Raw genomic sequence first — 23,631 nt, 5'->3', positions numbered from 1 at the left:
TAATATTACTACTGTATTAGTTTCCAGGTTTGAAAAGCAAATGTTTCATAAAATGTTACACAGTTTACCACAGTAACACTTTTGTTGGCTAATATCATCATTTAAACTGCATAACATTTCTTGTGGTTGCCCACATGTTTATGTTAAACTGAAACAAGAACTGCAATGTTAACTCAGTACAGCAAAATCAAGTTGTTGTGCAGTTTGTGCCAATCTGCTCCCATGCAGCAGGTGCTGCAAATCAACAGATGTTGTAAATGAATGGGAGAATACCTGAAGCAAACGCTGTAATGGGAGGGAGTTTCATGGTATCATACTGAAGTCCTTTCTTCTTGGATTTCTTTTTGTTAATGGAACCTGTTAATTAAATATATTTGTTACAGACACCTAAGCTAACCAAGTTTCATTCTCTACAAATACTTCCTTGTTTCAGAAATACATTACATGTCTTGCATGGCACTTATGCCAGTGAAATTTGTATTTAAAAGACTGAAGCAATTCTCTCTATGAAATGGGCCCTGTGAAGAGCAGTTCATCAGTACCTCCAATCTCGTGTGCGTAACTTTGTACACACTAACACATGTAAAAAACTAAATAAACTTATCCAGGCTAGTATTCAATGCACTGAGGACTCACCACGCCCCAAGCTCTTATTGAACCGTTCATGAACAGTAGAAAACGACTGTAACGTTCCATCTTGACCTGAACAGAAAAAGGTTGGAATGTTAGTTTTTCAAAATTACATTTTTATATGTACTGTTTTTCAAATTGTGTCTGATGTTTTCTGTACAAATGTCCCAACATGTTGGTTACAGTAGCTGGGGTACACATAATATACTAGCTCCTTGTCAAGGCATTCCCTTATTTTTGAGGCAGGGGTTTCCCTCTCATAGATCACAGAGAACTGAAGTTCAAAAATCTTCCCTTTCATGGCTGCGATGAAAGGCTCCCTGATTGGTCAGGTGGATAGCCCCACTTTACATTTCAGCGACAAACGTTTACATAAATAGGGCAAGTGTCTATTTTCATTTAAATATCCTGTCAAAATGTATTGTGCAAATTTGTTTTTGATTGTTGGTTTATTTTGGTTAAAAATGTGCAACGTGCCGCCTACATGTACTGTATCATTAGAAAAAAAAAAAAATCCATGGTGGTAATAAATGTGAAGAGGTATTCATACTTCTTGACATTACAGAACTTTGCATTTCAAAAAGCAAAACATCTTTATTACAGTTACCACTGGGTATATCTTTAATTTAATATACACGTTACTTGACTGATATGTTGAATGATGGGTACATGCTTCCCCTGTCTCAATTAGGTTTTTACAAGTGTACAAAGTAGGGACCATCAAATATATTGTAATACGTATCATATCAGGATTTTAATCCAACAATAGATCCCTTACTGACACTTAAGTGAACGGCTTTTGGTACTTACCAGCACTGAGAATCTGCTGTCCGTTTTGCCCATGGTGCTGTATTTTGGTAGGAGGAGCACTGTGTCCCATGCGGCTTCTCAACAAGCGGCCACCACCTCCCGGGGCATCAAATATCCACACCTATTCAAGACAACACACAATCTTATCATGAGTATCCAAGAACCAAAACATGCAAGTACTTCACTTACTGAAGAGGTTTACTTGATCAACTTATACTCCACCGGGATGAGCCACTGTGGATCTTAAGAGCATTTTACAACCCTGGGAAACCAAACAAAAGGTGCTTTTAGAAGTCACTGGAAATCCACAATCATGTAACACTGCACAGTGAAGTATTTAGGCTAACGGTGGTATTGGCCGAGGGACGAAGGGAGCCCAAAAAGTCCTACTGTAACTAAATCTTCACTCTTCCATGTCCAATCAATAAATCAAGATGTAACGCAGACACTTATTTTGTTTCTTTTGATCCTTGTTAATGCTAACAATCGAATGAGGTAAAAACAACTTGAGTTTTGCATTTCATTTATTCAGAACAAATTAACTTAAATACTTTTTTTTCAAAATTATTTTCAAAGCAATACTTCTGATCAGATGGCTTAAATCCTGTCACATTCATTGATACATTCGGCCTATTAGAAGAGATGAAATAGACTGTAATTCTAAGAAGGGTGGATTGACCAAGGCAGTTGTGTGACTAATATTAAACCTTTATATAAATTAAAAGGGTTTTTCCCAAGTCTCCCATTTGGTTTACAGTAGATGAATCACTTATAATGTGGTTTAGTGCAGATAATGTTAGTTTTCCCTTGAAAAAAGACCATCTACTTCTCAGTATTACTGCACAAAAAAAACATTGAACTTTTCATTAGAAAGCTGTGGTCACACAGTATGTGTAATGTAGAGTGCAGTAATAAAATCACAGTGAAAGTGATATTCAGACTGACCCAAAGTACAAAAAAGTAAAAAATAAATATCTTTCTATTTTACTTCAATAAATTTTCTATTTTTTTTTGTTAGGATGTCCATTTTGTTTGGGTAATTGTGTAAGCAGGTATTTAAGCTACCCCAAAATTAAGTTACATTTTACACTAAAATAGTTTTTTTATGGGTGACTGCTGACAATATTCTTACATAGTTCATAGTTGCTTGCAATACTGCATTAAAGTAGTTTTAGCTGCAGGCATTCTTAAAGGCTTAACACTTACACTCCTAGATGGGTAGATGGGTAGAAATGTCATCTTGAAACTTTGCTTCGGCTCAAAGAAACACAATTGAATTTGAAAGTACATACCCGTATGGCATTATCAGCACCATTTGTAATCAGAAGTGGCTCCCCATGGACAAACGTCATCCCTGCGATTGCTGTTGTATGAGCATGTCTCATCTGGCTGATTAGTTTCTTATCATCCAAGTCCCACAGTCCAATGTGTCCAACAGGGCTCCCAGCAGCCATTACTGGATGACCATCTAAAAATATAAATAAAACAACATTGGGACATCAACCTGACTTTCAACATTGATCTCCACATGTAAAGTATGTAACAATTAAACTTCAGCCAGTGAGGCCAAATATGTATATTAGTAGTTAGGCTTACATTTTATATTGTACAAGGATACAGGCACCAAAATAAAAATAGATCAGATCAAAGCATTTTCTGCACAGACCTAACTTCAATGTTTGTAGCAGTATTCCTTTGCTGTATCACCTGTGCGGAAGGATATTGCTGTAATTGGGCCCCAGTCTTGCTGAAACTTCATGAGCGACTCGTCACACTTTATGTTGTGAATGACAATCTGCCCCGATGCAAGTCCTACTGCTATTACATCAACTGCTGGAGCCTGTAAACGTACATCAAAAACAACATTTAACACAGTGCTTATTCGAAGAGTAAACACAGTATACAGTTCCCTGTATCCTTTTAAATTGATTTCTTCTTTATTATGTTTTTATTTTTTGGTGCTGGAATCTAAACTGCACTTCAGTGACAGCAACACACATTCAAGGTTTCCATTAAAAACAAAACAAAAACATAGGTAACAAGTTCCATTAAAATCTGAGATGGTGCTGTGCTAAAATGACCCTAGGTGTCCTGATTTGTCATGTAATGGCCCAAATGACATTAAATTATCTTGTTAATAAAAGAAAAGTACACCACTCACCTGTTGAAGTACTGTCACTCCTGAACCCCAGCCTGAGAATGTGTACAAAAGTTTGCTATACAAAAAAAAAAAAAGATGAGATATTTTAATTGTTACTATTAGTTGGTTTCAGCGACTATATGTGCAAACTGTTGCTTACATCAGTGCCACACAGTTAATCCCAAACAGAGACATTACACATTTTGGACTGCTTGCTATCCTAAATGTTATCTTCAAGTACTACTGTATGTGCCTATCCATAAAATCCAGCTGTTACATGAAATTGTTTATGCAGTCTAATACTTTAACAGCAGGGTGCAGTGTTGATTGACGAACTGTACTAACAGACCTCAAAAATGTGGTTGGTTTGGTTTAGTGTTACAACATAGTTTCATGCCACAACATAGTTTCATGCCCAGTAGCGATGTGTATGGTGTACGTTATACATAGTGAATTATTTCAAGTGTGACGTGGTATACTGAGAAACATCATTCTGTATCTCCTAATGACATTGCTGTGGGGAATGTCTCTTTATGGTACCAAATGACCCCATTATATATATATATGTGTGTGTAATTATATATATATATATATATATATATATATATATATATATATATATATATATATATATATATATATATATATAAAATCAGCTTATACACTATTCCATTAAAAAAAAAAACTCATTAGGAGCCATTTGTTTTCTTAAATAAACAATACATTTCCAATTCAGATCAGAATATTAATAGTTTGAAGTGATCAAAGTCTTTGTGTTCAAAGCAAGTTTATCTTTCTTCAGAGTGAAAGTGGGCTACTGCTTTTACAATAAAATATGGTAAAAAGTGAACTTTTTGATTTGCTATTGGTAAAATGAGTATTAGCTCTGCAATAAACAAATACTAGTCCTCAGCAAACTACTACTGTATGTAGACTACTACTGTAAACCATTTTTATTTGGCATTTCCTTATTATTGAGAAAGTGTAACAGTTTGATTTGATACATGGGGTGCAGAGCACCCCTAACTAGACATCAATTTGGAAAGTTATTTTCTTTTTTACTTAATCAAGAAAAATGCCTCAAGTATTTGAAAACATGGTAAATATGATTTTATGAAGGAGGTCATCTGTTGAGTCCACATCAGTAATTACTTTAATACTGCAGTGAAGCCTTGGGCCACAATACCCCTAGACTGTACCCCTACTGTCGGGAGGTTTCAGCTAAAGTACCCTTTATAATTTTCACTCACTGAATGGTACCACAGTTGCAACGAAAGGCAGAATAATCTTATTTACACATTTTTTCCCTGTTTATTTAATATATTGTTTTTCACAACAGTCTGGGGCTGACAAACTGCTGGTTTAAGTCAGGATACTAAAATTCTTAAAACTTAATTACATGTCTTTGGATGCACAGAATTAAAATGACAGTATTTAGGAATCTCTTTGGAAACACTCGTATTCGCTTTCTATTCAGCAAATCATTATACGAATGCAAAATAGTCTGCACTGTAAATGTTTATCACATTTACTTCCCACCTCAGCATAATTGTGTGCCATTTAAAATATTTGCAACATCAAAAACATAACCTCAAGATAAAACTATAATACCTAACAATGATACACTTTTTTAAAGCCAGCATAATTATCCAAAGGGTATATAACTTTATTGCTTTGTACTTTTGTGTTTTCTTCCTTTGTTTTTGCTATGCAAGTAAGAAATAAAAACATAAGAAAGTTTACAAAATGAGGAGGAGGCCATTCGGCCCATCTTGCTTGTTTGGTTGTTAGTAGCTTATTGATCCCAGAATCTCATCAAGCAGCTTCTTGAAGGATCCCAGGGTGTGAGCTTCAACAAAATTACAAATCTTTGCAAACCTTTGTTGAAATGCATCCACTTCAAACACCAACATAATCAACCAGTCGCTATTGCTGTTACTAAAATGCAGCCGCAGTAATGAATGAAACAAGAAAGTCAAAGTATGGAGTATGAGTATTGTGATTAGCCTACTATTAAGTTTAGAGGTGCATTTATACTTGCAAAAAAAAAAAAAAAAAAAAAAAAAAAAAAACACAGTAACACTGTGCTTCTACAAGTTAAAAACAGCAAAAATCATGAGCAGGACAGAGCTCTTTCCATACGAACAATCAATCAGCAGACGCCTGCTTCACCTATATGAAAGCCACTCAATCAAAATCATGCGTGCGTACAGGTGGAAAATATGGGCGTGATAGATTTTGTGTACTTGTTTTCATCTGCGGTTCACATTGAGCTGCTAAACAAAGAAATAATTATACACAGTGTTTTACAGAATATATAATACTGTTAAATAATTATTTTCTTTTACTTTCATTCTTATTTGTGCATTTCTGAATCATCCTGAGTCCCCATATGACCCTTAGAAAAACCCTGCCCTAGACAAAGAGTAGCTGTACTCATTTTGGGTGGCTTTCAAACTCACTTCTTAGAAATGAGGATTCATAATTCACTAAGTATCTTGTTTTTTCTTTCTTTCATCTTGCATTGGCATGAAAGGTGCTAAATGATTGTTGTTCTTCTTGGAGTGAAATACCTACTTTGATTTGACATTCCATAGCTGAAGACCCCCCTGCTCGCTTCCTAACAGAATTTTATTGAGATACGTGCTTGGATGCATTATGGCAGAGACTGCAAACACCATCTTATCAAAGTTTAACTGTAGGTACTCCTCTGGAAAAGAAAACAAAGAACAAAAAATGTTAGGATATATAAAGCAAAATGGTTATATTAGAACATTTTACTGGAGGTTACCTTCAACCTGATTGGTCAGCAACAAGTACCTAATGGCTAGCATAAAAGTATGTGGCATCTGGAAATATGCTTGATGACCAATCAAGTGAAAATACACTTCTGTTCTAGAAAAGGCTCTCTGAATGTTGTCTTTCAAAACATGCAAGACCTTCCTCTGGGTCTTACTGCATTCTGTATTAAACATCTTTATAAAAAAAGAGGCCTACAATATGTTATCAATGCAAGAGGAACTAAATAAAAAGCAAAAACATGTATTTACATTTAATTAGGAACACACAAACATCCTAGCAAAATACTGTCCACTCTTTAATATGTTATTGATTGGTGTATTGGTTCTGATAAATCACAATAACAAAAATGAGCCTGCACTTAAATCTCAATTTAAAACTTTTTACTTCGAAAGTCACATGACCACAATTCCATTTTGTGGTCAGCTACACATTTAGAATTAAAGCTTTTATATAACTGAGCAATTGTGGCAGCATCAGCTTTGCAAAAAAGAATGACCAGAGGACCACAGAATACAACAGTGTACAGAGTATGAAAGCAATATATCAAAGCTTTAAGTTAGCTTTATCATACGGAAAGCACAACAGTCTGCAAAATGGCGACCATCTTGGGTCAGGTCAAAGTGAAGGGTGAAATTAGATTCTGTCAGCAGAGTTTCCACAACACTAACAAGAAATTATAGTCGAGACAATGATGTGGGGGATACAGATAAAGCCTGGCAATACATTCTGTAATGACAGGCAGAAAGACATGAAAGACAAAACATGGGACATGAAAGACAAAACATGAACACCACTGACAAAAATATATCAAAAGCAAACCTTACACAAAACCTCATGCCCAGAAGCTAAAAGAAATATCCATTTGCAAACAGATTTCACTGAAAGTACTTTCTGCTTTCATCTAATCTTTTTATAAAAGAAAGTGTTGCATTTAACACTGATGCAAGTGTATTTCTTTGGATACATTATCTTCATTGATCATATAGAAATTTGGTCTTGACTTAACAAGATCACGGATTTCTTCTGAACAGGATATGCCCCCTGAGATGACCGTTCATTTCTAAGGGGGAAAACATTATTCTGACATTAAATAATCCAGAACCTTGTTTCCCCAAGATTTGCTCTAATAGGAACTCGATGTAATTGTGAGCAGCAGCAATGGCAATTGAATAATGACCTACATTTGTAAATCCCTGGTCTCGAACTTCCTATGAGACCTAACTGACTTATGTGTATCACAAATATCCCAGAATGTTCGGTAGGAAGCACCAGATATACAGCACAAAGAGTGCTGGATTGCATTCCGAAGGTTTTATCATTCTCTGGTTTGTCATTCTGGATTTTACCTTTGTGCGCTACTTTCTGAGTTCCTAATTGGTACATGAGATGCACATTACCTCTAACGAGACATCAATCTGAAGAGTTATTTGCTTTTTTTACCTAATCAAGAAAAATACCCCAAGTATTTGAAAACATACTAAAATATGATTTTATGAAGGTGGTTGTCTCTGTTTGGTCCACATCAGTAATTACTTCACTAGACAATGGTAGTAGCTGGACTTTTTACTATTACCATGAATAAAGGTGGGAAAGTAAACATTTCCAAATTAGTTGTACCTTCAGACTGTACATCCCAGATAACAACAACATTATCTCTATCCACTGAAATCACATGGTCCCCAAATGGCTGCAATAGATGAACTTCTGCACTGTGGCCTTTGTAAGTGTGTACCACCTGAAAAATAAAAACACATTTACATTATACAGGACCAAGACTGAAACCATCAGGGGGGAAATGCTCATGTTACTGTCTGATAAAAAACTATACCACGTCACCACAGCCCTGTCAAAACAATGACTTGGTAGTTTAATCAAAGGAGTGAGTTTGCACAGATCTGTTGTGAGGAGTCCCCCTTGTTGCATTGCAAATGCAAAAAAGGAGATTCCAACCACAAGGGAGTGGCTGACAATTATTACAATGAAGCCTTCCGTGCAATGTCTGTTTAACTATCTGATAAAATAAAGATACTTCCACAATGGCACAGCCTAGTCACAATTATAATCAGTAAGTGAAAAGATAAAGCAAAATAAGAAGTGAATTTGCAAATTCCAGGAGTGTGAACTTCCCCTTGTTAAACATGCAAATGCTGACTGAATGACCGTCTAGCTTCCCTCAATAGGTATCCCTCGTACACAGGGGTCTGCCTTGTGGATCACCCCAGTCGGGAAAGTACCCTCTCTCATTGTTGGCTAGCTCATTGAAAACGTCGGCATGAATCATCAGAAAGCAAATCTGTTACTGATGGTGTGATAAAGCATGCATTGAAAAAGACAAGAAAGTACTTGCAACTGAAAATAAAACAGCAAGTACAAAGGAAACAAGGAGAAAATGTTTTTCTTCCCTTTCATCCACCACATCTAACATTAGAACACCAATTACTGTAAACTGGAATTTGAAACATGTTTTGTTGAATCATTTTTCAACAAAACTGAGGGGGAAGCACGACTACATTATGCAGGGATTTAAACCCGCCCAAAGTCAAATACATTATTTACTACATCCCAACCAACCAATCATTTTACAGTAACTGAACAACTGACCAACACATTGCACCTTTCTTTCAAATGTGAAACAAAAACACGAAATCTTCAAAAAGTACAAAAACAAACAAACTCCACTGTTTGTGAGAAGTTTTACTGACAAATTAGTGTTTGCAGCTGTTTTTGACATTTGTTTGCTTGTGTGAGTCACATCTGCGAGTACAAGGTGATCTGCATCATTTTTCAGTGGCAGTATTCCCATTAAGAGAGCCAGTTAATGTACGTTATATGTAAATTAGCAATGTGCATTTCTATATGCACTGTACTCCACTACAAAAGTACCTGAGTGCACAATAATGCTTCCTTAAGTAACCGATTTATTTTTGTATGTATTATGTACTGCTTAGTAGTAAATGTAAATATATTTTTTTAATCTTTTAAAAATGTACACTGAGAAGACCCCTTTTTTAGATGCTAGCCCTCATTTCTATCATTTCAGCTCCCAAAACAAAACAGTAAGTACAAAATGGTGAGTCGACCCTACATTTAACACCAGAGCTAAAGAAAAAAATCTGCATGTATGCATCTGAAAATAATAAAGCAAGTCAGCAAGACATCACAAATGTTTTCTCGCCTAAGTGAGGCACATACTGTTAATTTAAGGACAATTGGAGACATTCTAATGGATAAAAACAAATGGCTTACCGTAATGGAACGGGTCGATTTGTTTAACCTGAAAAAGGCTTGACGCAGTCTAAAATAAGTGACTTTTATAAACCACAGTAAATGTTAAAAATAAAAAAAGTACAGCAAGAGGTTTGTTTGCTTACATGCAAGTTTTGCACAAACAATGGTTGACAAACCAAAGCATCAGTTTTGTAAACAGCAGAATAGTTTTTTGTTTTTTTTTACTTTTCTTTAAAGAAAAAAAGTGGTTTGCCTGTACATAATTTTTTTTTTTTTTTTTTTAACTGCTTAAAGAATGCTTTTGACCTTAATTTGTGTGTGTTTTTTTGGGGGGTTTTTTGACCTTCACTTATACCTGGCGGTATAAAGAGGGTGGACTGTACAAGGCTTTTATTAAATGATGTAGTTTTGTAGTAGCTATTTTGGTTTTGAAAAATGTTCTGGGATGTGTATAAATGTAACTGGTGTAATCATGTATTGGTATAAGGGTAATGGCCTGGTGTTAAATCAGGGTTAATTAGGAATACAAAAGCCAACTAACACCTGAAGCAACAACTCTACTCAATAAGATACACATTACCTTTTAGCTGATCAGCTAAAAGGTAATGTTGTACACATTTTGAATACTCATTTTGGAGGTACCCACTCCCCCGTGTTTCTTGCATCCTTGATCTAACAGGGTGGGGTCTTTAAAAGGGTAAAAAGAGGCACTCTGGTTACAGATTCGGACTCCTGGCAGTGAAATTAGGTTAAAAGCTCTATAAACTACAAATGCAGATGAGCAGGGCTCTTTTGCAAGGTGCTCACTTGCGCCCCCTTGATATCATTTTTAATAACAAATCTATTAAAGTAAAAATGGAAAAATAACACAGCTTCATAGTTGAGGTTGACAGATTCCAGCTACATCAGTGGTGCACAGTGTGGGCCATTCAAGCCCATATATTTGATCCAATTACTCCCCTATTCAGGAAATAATTAATTAGTTATTAAACCCATAACCTCGTAAATCTGGAATGACGTTCAAAGACCCAGAGATGTGCACCCTGGGTTACACCATTCCTTTCATAGAGATTTGGTCAGGACCAAAAGATTGATCCAGGATGCCGATCTGCAAAGACTGGATTAAACAGGTTTTACTGTAGCTTCCCTTATGAACCGACTACTCAAAACACTCTTGGCTTTACAATAGAAATACACATTTGAGAAGACAAGCTTCAGTATGGAAGTGGAGAGACAGAATTTAGTAAGTCAGTAACTGGCTTTTTTTTTTTTTTTTTTGGTCAAGAGGTTAATAAAATCTTCACACCTTGTCTTTGTTGATTTAATAAACAAATAAAATGTATATCTGCAAAAATCACATTTACTAATTATTCAGTAGAAAAAACTCAACAGGAAACTGTTTTCGCTTCTTCCATCTGTCATAATTACTGACAACAAGCAAATGTTTCTCTTTTCTGCTAATTATACAGTGTGCATTTGTTGTTTTGTCAACTACTTGACTCATCAGTATACATTTTTATCAAAGGCAAATAAGTAACATCATGGTTTATTTACTTTATGTACCGATGAAAAGGTTCCTCTATACTATCTTAATAGATAAGGCTTAAGGTTATCATTCCTTATCAATTGTTATTGCTGTGTTTGTTTCTATGGAAGCATTAGCAACTAATGCAACATTATACGTGCACCCTATTGGTACTGTATTGCAAACCCATGTCAAACAAATAAAGCAGACAACATTTGAGGAGATAACAGAAAAGACCTCTTCATGTTGACTGAAAGTACCGTCAAACTGAACAGAACAAAAGGACCGTCTGCTGAGTCAGCAATACCAGTTGGCCTGTGCATTCCACAACTATCATGTACTTTCCAAATACTCTCTTACAATACAAAATGCTCTTTCTGATCCAAGTACTGGATTGGAGATCTGTAATTTCCAAAACTACCTACTCAGTGAAACAGAAGAGACTTCTTTATGCCGACTGAAAGTTTTAGAAAATGTGACAGATACAAGATTCTGACTGGCTGTCAGAAACCAGCATCTGATTTAAAAGTTATTGACCCTTTGTCAGCAGCAAGGGGTGCAAATCACCCCAGCATGATTAGAATGAACATATCTCCTAACTTTCTGAAGCTCGTGGAATATCCTTAAATGTGATTAAATGTTAAATTGATTATTTTTATTTTGATAACAAGCACGTCCTTGTCTGACTTGGGGAAACGGGAGTAAATAAAGAGCACATGGTAAACTTTTGGGGTGTAACTGTTGACTTGCAGAATAGTGCAAAGAGTTGTACAGGACCTATGGTAGCCTTACAGATTATTTTTTTAGCCCTATGTAGTCAATTTCCAATCTCAAAATGAGTGTCTATGTGTATAATACATTAGGTTCAACCACTGTATTTGATTACTATATTCTTTACAGGTACAATATCAGTACTTAAACATCTATCCAAAAAGTTGCATAAAACATTAGAAGCATGTGAAGAGGCATTGGAAAAGAGAGCAGATAAGAACATGATACCTACGGACGAAATATTAAATATGACCAAGATAGTTTTAGAAAATAGTTATTTTACATTTGGAAATAAAAGTTACAAACAGAACGATGGCACAACAATAGACTCAAAATTAGGTATGCATTTTGCAAGCACGTATATGGGCAAATGGGAGGAAATGTTATTGAGTAAACTAGACAAGAAACCATTAGAATACAGAAGATATGTGGATGACATATTTGGAATATGGACGCATGCAGAAGTAGTTTCATAAATTAGAAAATTATATTCACCCTGACATTTCGGTGGATTTAAGGGGGACAAAATATGAAACTGAATTCTTAGACACCTTGATTAAACTTGATCAAGGATCTATTAAAACAGATCTTTACTTGAAACCTACTGATATGCATCAATACCTACATCTGTCACATGCACATCCTATCTATACTAAAAGAGCAATCCCTAAAGGACTGGGTATAAGGATAAAAATAATCTGTTCTGATGAAAATGACTACAAATAACAGAGACAGGAAATAAATCTTAAGAAACGAGGATATAAAAACAAATTAAATCAAGAGAGAATTGAGAAAAGTTGACAAACTCAATAGGAATGAACTACTTGATTAGAAGAAAAGAGAACAGAGGGTTAAGAGAGTACCATTAATAATTATATATTCTAAATGATTACCCAACACTTCAAAAATAGTTTGGAAACATTTTCATATACTTCACAATTTAGAACGAAAGCACCGATCGTAGCTTTTAGAAGAGATGCAAATTTTAGTCCACAGTAAACAAAGGGATCATAGATACATGAAGGGACATTGCAACTTGTAAAAGCACATATAATATAATATTCAGTCATGCAAAAGATAGCAATCTTGCATATGGTATATTTTGCATAAAATGTAATAAAATAAAATGTAGGAGAGACAGGTACATCATTCTATAAAAGAATATAGAACCACCTATCAAACATAAGAAATAGAAAAAAAAATGAAACAATAGTTCAGCACTTTACAAGGAACAGCCACACCATGGAGGACCTAAAGTGTGTGGTTTTAGTAAAAATAAAATTAGATAATGTACAATATAGAAGAATAAAAGAAAATAAATGAATAAATAGACTAGATGCCTGTTTAAATAGAAATGAACAGTAGATGGTTATATCTAGGTGCCCAGAATAATAAGTTTAAGTTAGTTCTGTTCAACTATCTGTTTTGTTGCATGCTGAATATGTTAAAAGAGGTTTCTCTAAATGACTTCTCAGTGGCATAGTCTGCGTTTTTTTTTTTTTTTTTTTAATAAATAAATTATATATATAAGAATGCTCATATTGCAAATAATGGAAGGCCCACCAGCATCCTTTTTTGTTGCTAGATTTAATGGCAATTATCAGGCCATCTGAATGCGAGTATTTGTTTGTATACCCTGTGCAATCCCCTTAGACCAAAAGTGTCAGATTTAAGTATCAAGTTACCTCTTTGCTTCTGGCAAATGCCTTCACAATTGTTCCATGAGCAACGAAGACCAGCATTCTATCAGCTGCCAGGCAAGTGATGTCCCCAGAAAGTGCATTGCCTTGAAAAAACAGAATAGTGTTTTGTTAAACCAGAGAGAACAGTTAAATAGAGAAATAGAGATACAGTAAGAGCAATTCATGGAATGGAAGATGTTTTTTTCTATTCCTTGTGACCAACAGACAAACGAACATACAAATGTAAATCAGTGCATAAGGGCTCCTGATTTTGCTAATCCAAAAAATATACAATATAATGCCTAGCCAAGGAACAATTGGCATTTCATTCACCAGCAATAGCTTGAGTTTACAGCCGGGCAAGCCTTATTTTCAACAATCATAGCACAGCTGTTTCTTTTAAAACACTTGCTTCTCTTACTTGGTTCCTGAAATTTTGCATTTTTCGACTCATTAATCCTAAATTTACAAGTTAAGTCTCGTTCTCCTTATCTGCATATGGATTTTGCATTATTTCTTGATGTGGTTTTCTATCTTAATTTATTTTTGCTTAGGTAAGACATGCATTGTTCTGTACAATTTACTGCAGAGATGCCACATTTCTACAGAACCAAGCATAAAACAAATGGTTTGTTACCGTAGTTTGACTGTTAGTTAACAGGTTATACTGTATATTACGCCACACTGTCAGATTGTTATTAACTGGCACTCAATATAGTATCCCACCAGGATGGGATGGTTCTCAACCACATAAAAAAATGTAAAAAAAAAACCTGGAAAAGAAGAAAAAGAATATCCACCCAACACCCACAATGTGGCCTAAATACTGAATTTCATGAATCAGTAGATATGAATCACTGGTGAAGTTGTTTTCAGGCCATGCATATTATTTATTTATTTGCAGTTATGATTTATTTCTATTCAGGATTGCAAATCCGCATTAATAAATGAACTTGGAGATGATCATCCTGAAATCAAACCTTGTTTGCTTAAACAAATGACATACCTGTATGTACATGATATAATATTTGCAGTAAGCATCACTTTCGGCTTACTGATGATATGTTAGGCCAGTTTCAGACGGATGCTCCAGAGGCATGCCGAACTCAATTGAAATAAAGTACGCGTTAGAGCCGCACTTCATTAAATTCCATGAACCAACTGGTTTCATAATGGCGAACCGAAAGCGTATTGCACTTATTCCAAAGGTGTCTTAAATAAAGTCGCATCGCAGACAAATGATGACATATGGGTATTATAAAGAAAAACTCTGTTATTTGAGAACAGTAGGTCTACACAGCGCAGTTCGCTCCTGTCAAACAAATACAGCAAAACAAGTTTTAAATCACATTTAACCATCATTAATGTCTCCTTTATTGTAAATAATAATAAGTCTGTGTTCACGTTAATATATATGCAAACGAGGACTGATTTCCGTGGTTTATTTATTTATTTTAGTAATAAGCTGTAATACGTATACGGGTATAAATACAGTGCCTATAGTAAGTATTCACCCCCCTTGGACGTTTTCACAGGTTGTTATGTTACAACCTGAAATCATGATGCATTTAAACAGGATTTTTTTTCCTTTGATTTACACAACCTACTCAACACTTTGAAGAGGCAAGAGAATTTTTATTGTGAAACAGTTAATGAAAAATAAAAAAAAAACTGAAATGTCTTGGTTAGATAAGTATTCACGCCCCTGAGTCAATACTTGGTAGAACCACCTTTGGCAGCAATTACACCTGTGAGTCTTTTGGGGGTAAGTCTCTACCAGGTTTGCACATCTGGATCATGCAATATTCGCCCATTCTTCTTGGCAAAATTGTTCAAGCTCTGTCAAGTTGGATGGGGATTCCCAATCGGTTTCAAGTCTGGGCTTTGACTGGGCCACTCTAGGACATTCACTTTCTTGTTTTTAAGCCACTCCAGTGTCGCTTTGGCTGTGTGCTTGGGGTCATTGTCCTGCTGAAAGGTGAATCTCCATCCCAGTCTTAGGTCTTTTGCAGACTAAAGCAGGTTTTCCTCAAGGATTTGCCTGTATTTAGCTCCATCCATTTAGCCCTCTACCTTGACAAGCTTCCCAGTCCCTGCCGATGAAAAGCATCCCCATAACATGATGCTGCCACCAAAATGCTTCACAGTAGGGATGGTGTTACCTGGGTGATGTGCTGTGTTGGGTTTGCGCCAGACACAACGCTTTGGATTTAGGCCAAATAGTTCAATTTGTGTTTCATCGGACCACAGAATCTTTTGCCACATCTTTTCTCCCACATGCCTTTCTGCAAATTCCAAATTACATGGGCTTTTTTCAGAAATGGCTTCCTTCTTGCCACTCTTCCACACAGGCCAGATTTGTGCAGTACCTGAGCTATTGTTCACACATGGACAGTTTCTTCCATCTCAGCCATGGAACGCTGTAGGTCTTTCAGAGTTGTCATTGGCCTCTTGCTGGCTTCTCTGACCAATGCCCTTCTTACCCGGCTGCTCAGTTTGGATGGACGGCCTACTCTAAGCAGATTCTGGGTGGTGCCATATACTTTTCACTTCTCAATGATCGACTTGACTGTGCTCCAAGGGATATTCAATGCCTTTGAAATCTTTTTATACCCCTCCCCTGATCTGTGCCTTTCCACAACTTTATCCCAGAGTTGTTTTGAAAGCTTCTTGGACTTCATGGAAGTATCTTTGCTTTGAATGCACTACCCAACTGTGGGACCTTACAGCGACAGGTGTATTTAATCTGAAATCATGTGAACCACTTATTGCACACAGATGGACTCCATTTAACTTATTGTGTGAATTCTGAAGGCAATTGGTTGCACCAGAGCTTATTTAGGAGTGTCATAGCAAAGGGGGTGAATACTTATCTAATAAAGACTTTTCAAGTTTTTATTTTTAATTGATTTGTTTTTTCACCCCCCACCCCCATTTTTTCACAGCATGAAGTTGGTTGTGTAAATCAAAGGAACAAAAATCCCATTTAAATGCATCAAGACATCCAAGGGGGATGAATACTTACTATAGGCACTGTAAATACATACATACATACATACATAAATTAAAATAATGTATGTTTAGATAAATCACAATGTATTTTAAATTCAGTTTGTCTTAGGCCTATATTACTCAGGAATTTTTTTTTTTTTTTTTTTTTTTAAATGCCTGACTACAATTGTGTGTGTGTGTGTGTGTGTGTGTGTGTGTGTGTGTGTGTGTGTATATAAGTCAGCACGGGTAGAAAATCCGGAACCAGGTACCCACTGTGAAAAATACCCGGGTACTTGGATCTTTTTCGGGTAATGATTTAAAAAAAATCACATATATTAAAGTCCATGATACATATTTAAATACTACATAGTACACATGCATTTAGTCCCTTCAGATCTTTTTTAGTACTGGAAACATTTAAATATTATTTATTTGTATTATTATTATTATTATTATTATTATTATTATTATTATTATTATTATTAAATTTAAAAAAATCTGCATTTAAATAGTTATTAATGTTAAATGCGCATCATGCTGCAGGATTTTTTGTGACACATATTGGCCATATTCCGCTGTTGTTGTTGTTGTTGTTAACATGGCTGTTATGTTCAGTTTGAAAACTAGTGCAGTAGTACAGCACCGCTATTATGATACGGACTGTCGCAATAGCTACCGTAAATTGAGCCAGCTGGGTTTTGATGACAGTCGCTAAGGAGACATGTGCGTCTGTTTGGAAGTGCCGTTTCTGATCACTAAAGTCTGCCTTGTGAATACATAACAATGGCACCCAAGCAAAACATTAGGTGGAATTTCTTTACCAAGCAGGAGAAAACGGAATTTGCAAACTCTGCCACGGAAATATTTCATTCAAAAGGAAGAAGCACACTTGCTTAATGTGTTCCACATTATTTCATTTTTATTTGATTTATTTGCTTATTTATCTTTAAATAAAGGCTACTTATTTGATCTTTTTGGTAAGAAACTATATCTGTGCAATAACTGTAGATAAAGCATTCTGCATTGGTATTAATGGATCACAGAGTTATCACTGACATAAACCAACAGGATGCTGTTTTCTTTCCGATTAAGAGAAGAATAGTTGCCACAGTTCTTATTATTGAGGTGTACTTGCCACTCGCTGTGTTACTGTTTTCTGTAAAACATTGATATCCTGTCAGTTAAGAAAAGGCTTAATGCAAAAGCTTGTTTTAATGTTGTCTTTATTACACCGGCCAGAGACCTGCACTTACAACTGCACTGTCATATTTGCTACATTTTCTTTAAATTCTCAAATTAATAAATCGATACCCAGGTAGTAAAAAGAGACCCGGGTAGCGTCGGGTAATTTAAAACCCGACGGGTACCCGGGTTTTCGGGTACCCATGCCAACCTCTAAAATAATATATATCTATGTTCCTTCTAGGACTTTCATTTAGTTAGCCACTGTGGCTAAAGTAACAAAATTATTTAGCCACACTAGAAAAACTTACCCCTATAAACAAGTTATAAACATACTGTTTCAGCAAGGCAAAAAGAAGTGTATTTTATTTGAAAACACGTAGATATTTAAATGCCATTTACAATACACATACATATTATATTTAAATTGCCCTATAACTCTGATTCACATTTAATAAATGCCAAACTCAGTCCCACGTGAAAAAACGTCATTACAGATTTCCTAAATTCTGAATAGGTTTGCAGATAATATTCATGTACTCGTAATCCTTTACATTATTTTGACTGTGACGCGGTTTTCGTTCCACAACCGAATGGTAAAGCAAAATTGTGCCAGTAGACAGTGCTATTAGTGTATGTTACTATTAATGCCTCCCTGACCAACCGCAGCTCTAGTTACACAAGATTGTACTGATGTGATTAATAATATTAGTAGGACTGTACAGCCACGACTGTGTTTAAAAAATGTTTTTTTTTTTTTACCGTGTTCTTTCACCTGTGACTACTGACAGTAATATTGCACCGATTCTGACATTAAAACTCAAATCATAGTGAGACGAATCCTTCTTTTTAAAATAATAAATGTTTATTTTATTAAATTGTTCCTCTTTCCAATCCACTCTGTTACTATTTCCAAAATATATTTCGGCACATTTTGAAGAGATAGCAAACAAAAGGGGAAAAAAAAAAAAAAAAGAAAACTTAGCTGTGATCTTTTGAAGCTGCGTGTTTTGCTGTCTGTGAAAAGGTATGTTTGAAACCATGACTGCCCTCCCTATGACTAGCATCACGGTCATATTTTAGTTGTGTGTAGATGGGTGACTGGTATTCCTTGAGCTACATCTTTCAGAACATGATTCTAATTTGTCTACAATTTTTCTTTATAACATTTTTTTCTGTTTGGATGCCATGTGTTTTTTTAGGTTTTTTTTTTACAAGCAGCGCCGTCTGCTGACTGTTTCTAATTAGAGCCTCTGTCCTCCCGCCAAACAGAATGTTTGAAGCATGCATATGTTATGTGATCAAGCTAAAGGGCTTTCATTGGGCAAAATGAAATCAAATTAAATAGTCTGTAGTGATTCATCTACCACCAGACGTTGAATGTACTGGCAGTCTTACACAAGTACATTTTTCAAAGCCTTCGCCACCGTGGCGAAAAACAGTTGAGCCACAGGGGAAAAGGTTTTGCTTGTGTCGACGTGGCGAGCGGGAACGTAGTGTATATGTGACCCAGGACAGCAAAATCAGTCGGAAGTCGCATATGTAGATTTTACACAGCGGCCAGATTACTGAGTGAAGTCATGAATTATCGATTTTGAGTTTTACACGTTTTTGTGTACTTAACAGTCCAAACTATCGTTTTATCAAGTTTATTTTGTGAAATAATGTCTCTATTATACTGTAAATAGACAGTTTGGTAACAACAGCGACCTATAGATTGTCAAAAGTAGCTGAAACAAAGACTAAAATCCGTACAATTCACGGAATCACAGCAACAGCGTCCTTCCACGCATACACATCATCCGGGTATCTTTTGAAAGCTGTAGTTTCCCTCTTTCCCGCCTTGTAGGTCATTAATAGACTGACATCTTATTTAGCCAATGAAAACGGTTTTAAGAAGTGGTTGCAGTGTAAACAGTTCTGCTTGTTGCTATGCGTGACGTCATTTGGCTTCTTGTAGTATCCACCGATTGGCTGAATGCCTCCACGCGCATTGACTTCTGGGACAGCGGCATTGCTGTGGTTGTGAACGCAGAGAACTTGTGATATTAAACCCCGGCAATAAATAAATAAATAAATAAATAAATAAATAAATAAATAAATAAATATAAAAAATCACAGGCGAATTATGTCTTTATCAAAAGAACAGGATGTTGCAAATTCTCTTAACATTTTACGATCCAGCAACATGGAATCTGATGCGACTGACAGACAGTGGATGCAGCTGGTTTCGGAATATTTTTGTGATGTGATGTGCATGCTCGTCTGAGTCTGACAGTGAGAGTGGTGATGTAGATGACCCTGATAATGTTGACAGCATAAGCGAAAGTGATCGTTTCAGTGCCGATAGTGATGACGACGCGGCTGTCATTGATGAAGTAGCTGTGGTGATGGAGAATCATGTCGCTGACATTGTTATTGATAACAATACTAGAACCGAGTTGCAAAAAATACATAATTACAGCTGTGTAAATAAGTCATCTAAATACAACTTCAAACTGAATGACGGGAAACCCTGTGTTAAGGTATTTTCTGATGAATATATACTTGACCTGAGGACATCAATGGGTTATTTGCCAGACTACGAGAAGGATCTGATTCTCTTAGGAAAAATCAGCGCCACTATCAGCAATGACAAGCTAACTACAAACTCAAAAAGAAAAGAACAGATGCCTAGAAAACACCAAAGAACAACCTACTACATACAGGACCATCGTGTTTGCAGAGAAGCGTTTAAGTTTCTACACTGGTAAGCACTTTGCCATTGAAAACTTTCTGAAAAAAATTCTGAATTTAAATTACTATGAAAATGATTTGTATTAATCTTTCAGCATCAGCCAGGATAAGCTGACAGCACTGCTGAAGCATTACAAACAATCTGGTTTGGTACCTCGGTACAAGAAGTCAGGAGGCAGGCAAGCAACAGATGTCAGGCTGCTTACGCATGCTGCAATAATTAATTTGCCTAATCAGAGCTTTTTAATGATTTTTAACTCTTAAATGGCTGGTTTCACATACCGATTAGCACTAATCCTGGACTAGCTAATGTTAACTGAGGTAAGGCAGACCAAGATATGTATTTCAGAATATGCAAATACCAAGTGAAATGTAAATAGTAAATGTAAATAGTTCAGCACTTTTAATTTAAAAGCATTTACATTTTTGTTTAAAAAAAAAAAATCGCTATGAATTGTAAAAAAAAATGAATTTTTCTATGTTTCAATAAATTAAATAAATATTTGTATCATATAATTTCTTTGTCATATTTTGCAGAAAGGTATGAGGAGTTATTGGTGAACATTTGGTGTATGTGTCAGAATTCTAACAATGGTTGCTAAGGAAATAGCTGGAAAGTAGGTGTCCCATGTTTCAACTTAATTTTCTCAAAATGCCGTCTTCTGGCTTTGCTGATCTCCCCATTTGAGATATATCAATAAGTTTGGTATTATTTTAAAGCTTATTATATGCCCAATCCATTGCCACAATAAAACAGTTTTTGAAATTTTTGACCAAGTGACTGATTTCGCTGTCCTGGGTCACATATATAGTAATTAATTAATTTGTTTATAGTGTAACGGAGCCAGACTGCCCATCTACACACAGTACTGTTATACATACAGTTTAAGGGTAATTCCATACTATTTATAAAAAATAAAAATAAAAATAAATGTAGTTGCACATATTCCCAAAAGATGACCAAATCCAATATACCGATCTGAACCAAAAACAAACAAAAAAATATTTTAGTGACGTACTTCAGCAAGCACCAAGGAAAGTGTCTCCCCTTGTCGTACATACGCAACGCAGGGCTTGTCAAAACACAATACAATGAACATACACACTGACAAGAACACCATAATGTCACATGGTACACAACAGGCTGATTTACTAACTGGCGCAAGCAGGGGCTATTCAACGAAATGACGCGAATACCAGTGTTTGAAATGTACTATTGCAGCATGCACGTTCTTTAAGCATAATAGCAAAACTGTCACAAGTCAAAGAAAAGAAAGAATATGAATTGACAATTGAATAATTATTTAGCACATGCATTGCGTCTGGCATCATTATAAATTTCTAGCATTGCTTCGAGGCGAATACCCCGGAAATGCTATATCAATTCTAACACCGACATGGTCGATTCACACAGGAGTAAAAAGACACAGGACGCTTCAGTTTGAAATTTTACAAAAGGTCCCGATGTCCTGTAAAAATAAAATCGGAGGACCTCTGAGAAATGATATGGTATTAAAAGAAACTGATGATTTGGACGGAATTACATTTCACCGATGTGGTAAAAATTCGGAAACCTGTTTATGTGGTTCTTTTAAGTCGTGTGTGAGTTGGGCCTTTGGGTTATCTTCATTCACATAGAAGCTTATTGGGTGATTATTTCCCCATCAGCCTGTTTTATGAAGAAATGTATAGTGCAAACAGATATAATAAGGACATTTCAAGGCCGTACACAGCTGTGAGGCACCCAAGGCACGGGCCTCAGTAAAAAATCATTCTAATAATTATTTATTTAGGCCCTTTTACATGTTGCTTTTAGGTGCAGGGTAGCCTATATTTGTATTGTATTGCATTTTTTGAGGTACATTATTATTATTTATTTCTTAGTAGACGCCCTTATCCAGGGCGACTTACAGTTGTAAACAAAAATACATTTCAAGAATCACAGTACAAGTATTAATACAATTAAGAGCAAGATAAAATATAATGACTTTGGTTCTAGCAAGTACAAGTATATGACAAAATACGATTCAATAACAGAGCAGATAACATTGTCAGTGATAGTTACATCAGGATATAATTAAATACAAAATACTACAGATTAAATAACACTTGTGACAAATTACAGTACTCTGTAAAGTACAGGATTAAATGTAGTAAAATAGGGAGCAGATAAGAGCAAGTAAAGCACATTAAGGAAGAGTGATAGTGTCCAGAGGGAAAAAAGGAGTTCTACAGGTGCTGCCTGAAGAGGTCAGTCTTGAGGAGGCGCCGGAAGGTGGTCAGGGACTGGGCAGTCCTGACATCTGTAGACACATTATGGATAGACTTGCTCCTTTTCAATGTTTATTTTTCAGTGGCTTACAAAAATACTGTAATAAAATTACCTTTAAGAGTAAATTATTGATTTTTTTAGCCACTTTCAGTTCTTTATTGATCATGAAACCGGTTAATTCAGGGTTTTCAAAATAAACCAGTGACCAGCGTAATCTATACGCTAAAACGATATTTGCCCCGGCTACTTTTATTTAAAAATATTAAGATTATTTTTAGGTATTATCGGAAGGCGATACATAGTACATAACAGCTATACATACATTGTTATGAGATATTGGAAAGGCATGCTGGGATATCAGCTGAGCCATTGTCAGTTGACAGCAAAGACGAATGAGAGAGGGAGATCTGAGGAGGAAGAAGAGTTTGGAAAGACAGCACGCCAAAACTTTAGAAATAAATCTGGGTCAGACTCCAACACCAATAGGCACTAACATTTGTTCTAGTTGCATTATTTTTACTTTTAAGTATACAGTAATCAGTTGCATATCCACCCTAACCGTTTATCCGCCATGATCAATCTCTTCAGCAACGTTAGTTTATTATTGAACACAGAAGATTAGTTCAGAGACTGGAGAGCCTATCAAGGTTTTCGTACACTGTGTTGTACGTGATCCGTGCGCTGCCATTGCTGGTAGGGTCACGTGAGCTGTTCACTGTGTTGATATGTAAATAAATCCTTGTATCAACTTCAACCTTCGTCTCGATCTCCTGCCTGTTACAAGCATTAATACCCTGTATCTTTCTAAACAAGGTATTTAGCGCCCTAATAAAAGCTAAATCTTAAAACAATAATTGTT

General features: G+C 35.8%; 1 protein-coding gene across 1 annotated transcript in view; it reads right to left on the bottom strand.

The window, feature by feature from the left end:
• Nucleotides 1–23,631, bottom strand: part of LOC131698671 (WD repeat-containing protein 36-like) — a 49,187-nt gene that overhangs the window by 13,470 nt on the left and 12,086 nt on the right. The window contains exons 3-11 of the mRNA XM_058991701.1: nucleotides 13,592–13,692; nucleotides 8,000–8,117; nucleotides 6,158–6,290; nucleotides 3,602–3,656; nucleotides 3,148–3,280; nucleotides 2,733–2,908; nucleotides 1,441–1,561; nucleotides 637–702; nucleotides 274–357 (exon numbers count right to left, since the gene is read on the bottom strand). Coding sequence (XP_058847684.1) covers nucleotides 274–357; nucleotides 637–702; nucleotides 1,441–1,561; nucleotides 2,733–2,908; nucleotides 3,148–3,280; nucleotides 3,602–3,656; nucleotides 6,158–6,290; nucleotides 8,000–8,117; nucleotides 13,592–13,692 — 987 coding nt within the window. The remainder of the gene's footprint in view (nucleotides 1–273; nucleotides 358–636; nucleotides 703–1,440; nucleotides 1,562–2,732; nucleotides 2,909–3,147; nucleotides 3,281–3,601; nucleotides 3,657–6,157; nucleotides 6,291–7,999; nucleotides 8,118–13,591; nucleotides 13,693–23,631) is intronic.

This window comes from Acipenser ruthenus, chromosome 2, assembly GCF_902713425.1.
Source record: "Acipenser ruthenus chromosome 2, fAciRut3.2 maternal haplotype, whole genome shotgun sequence".
NCBI lineage: Eukaryota > Metazoa > Chordata > Actinopteri > Acipenseriformes > Acipenseridae > Acipenser > Acipenser ruthenus.
This window is presented reverse-complemented; position numbering and strand designations above follow the sequence as displayed.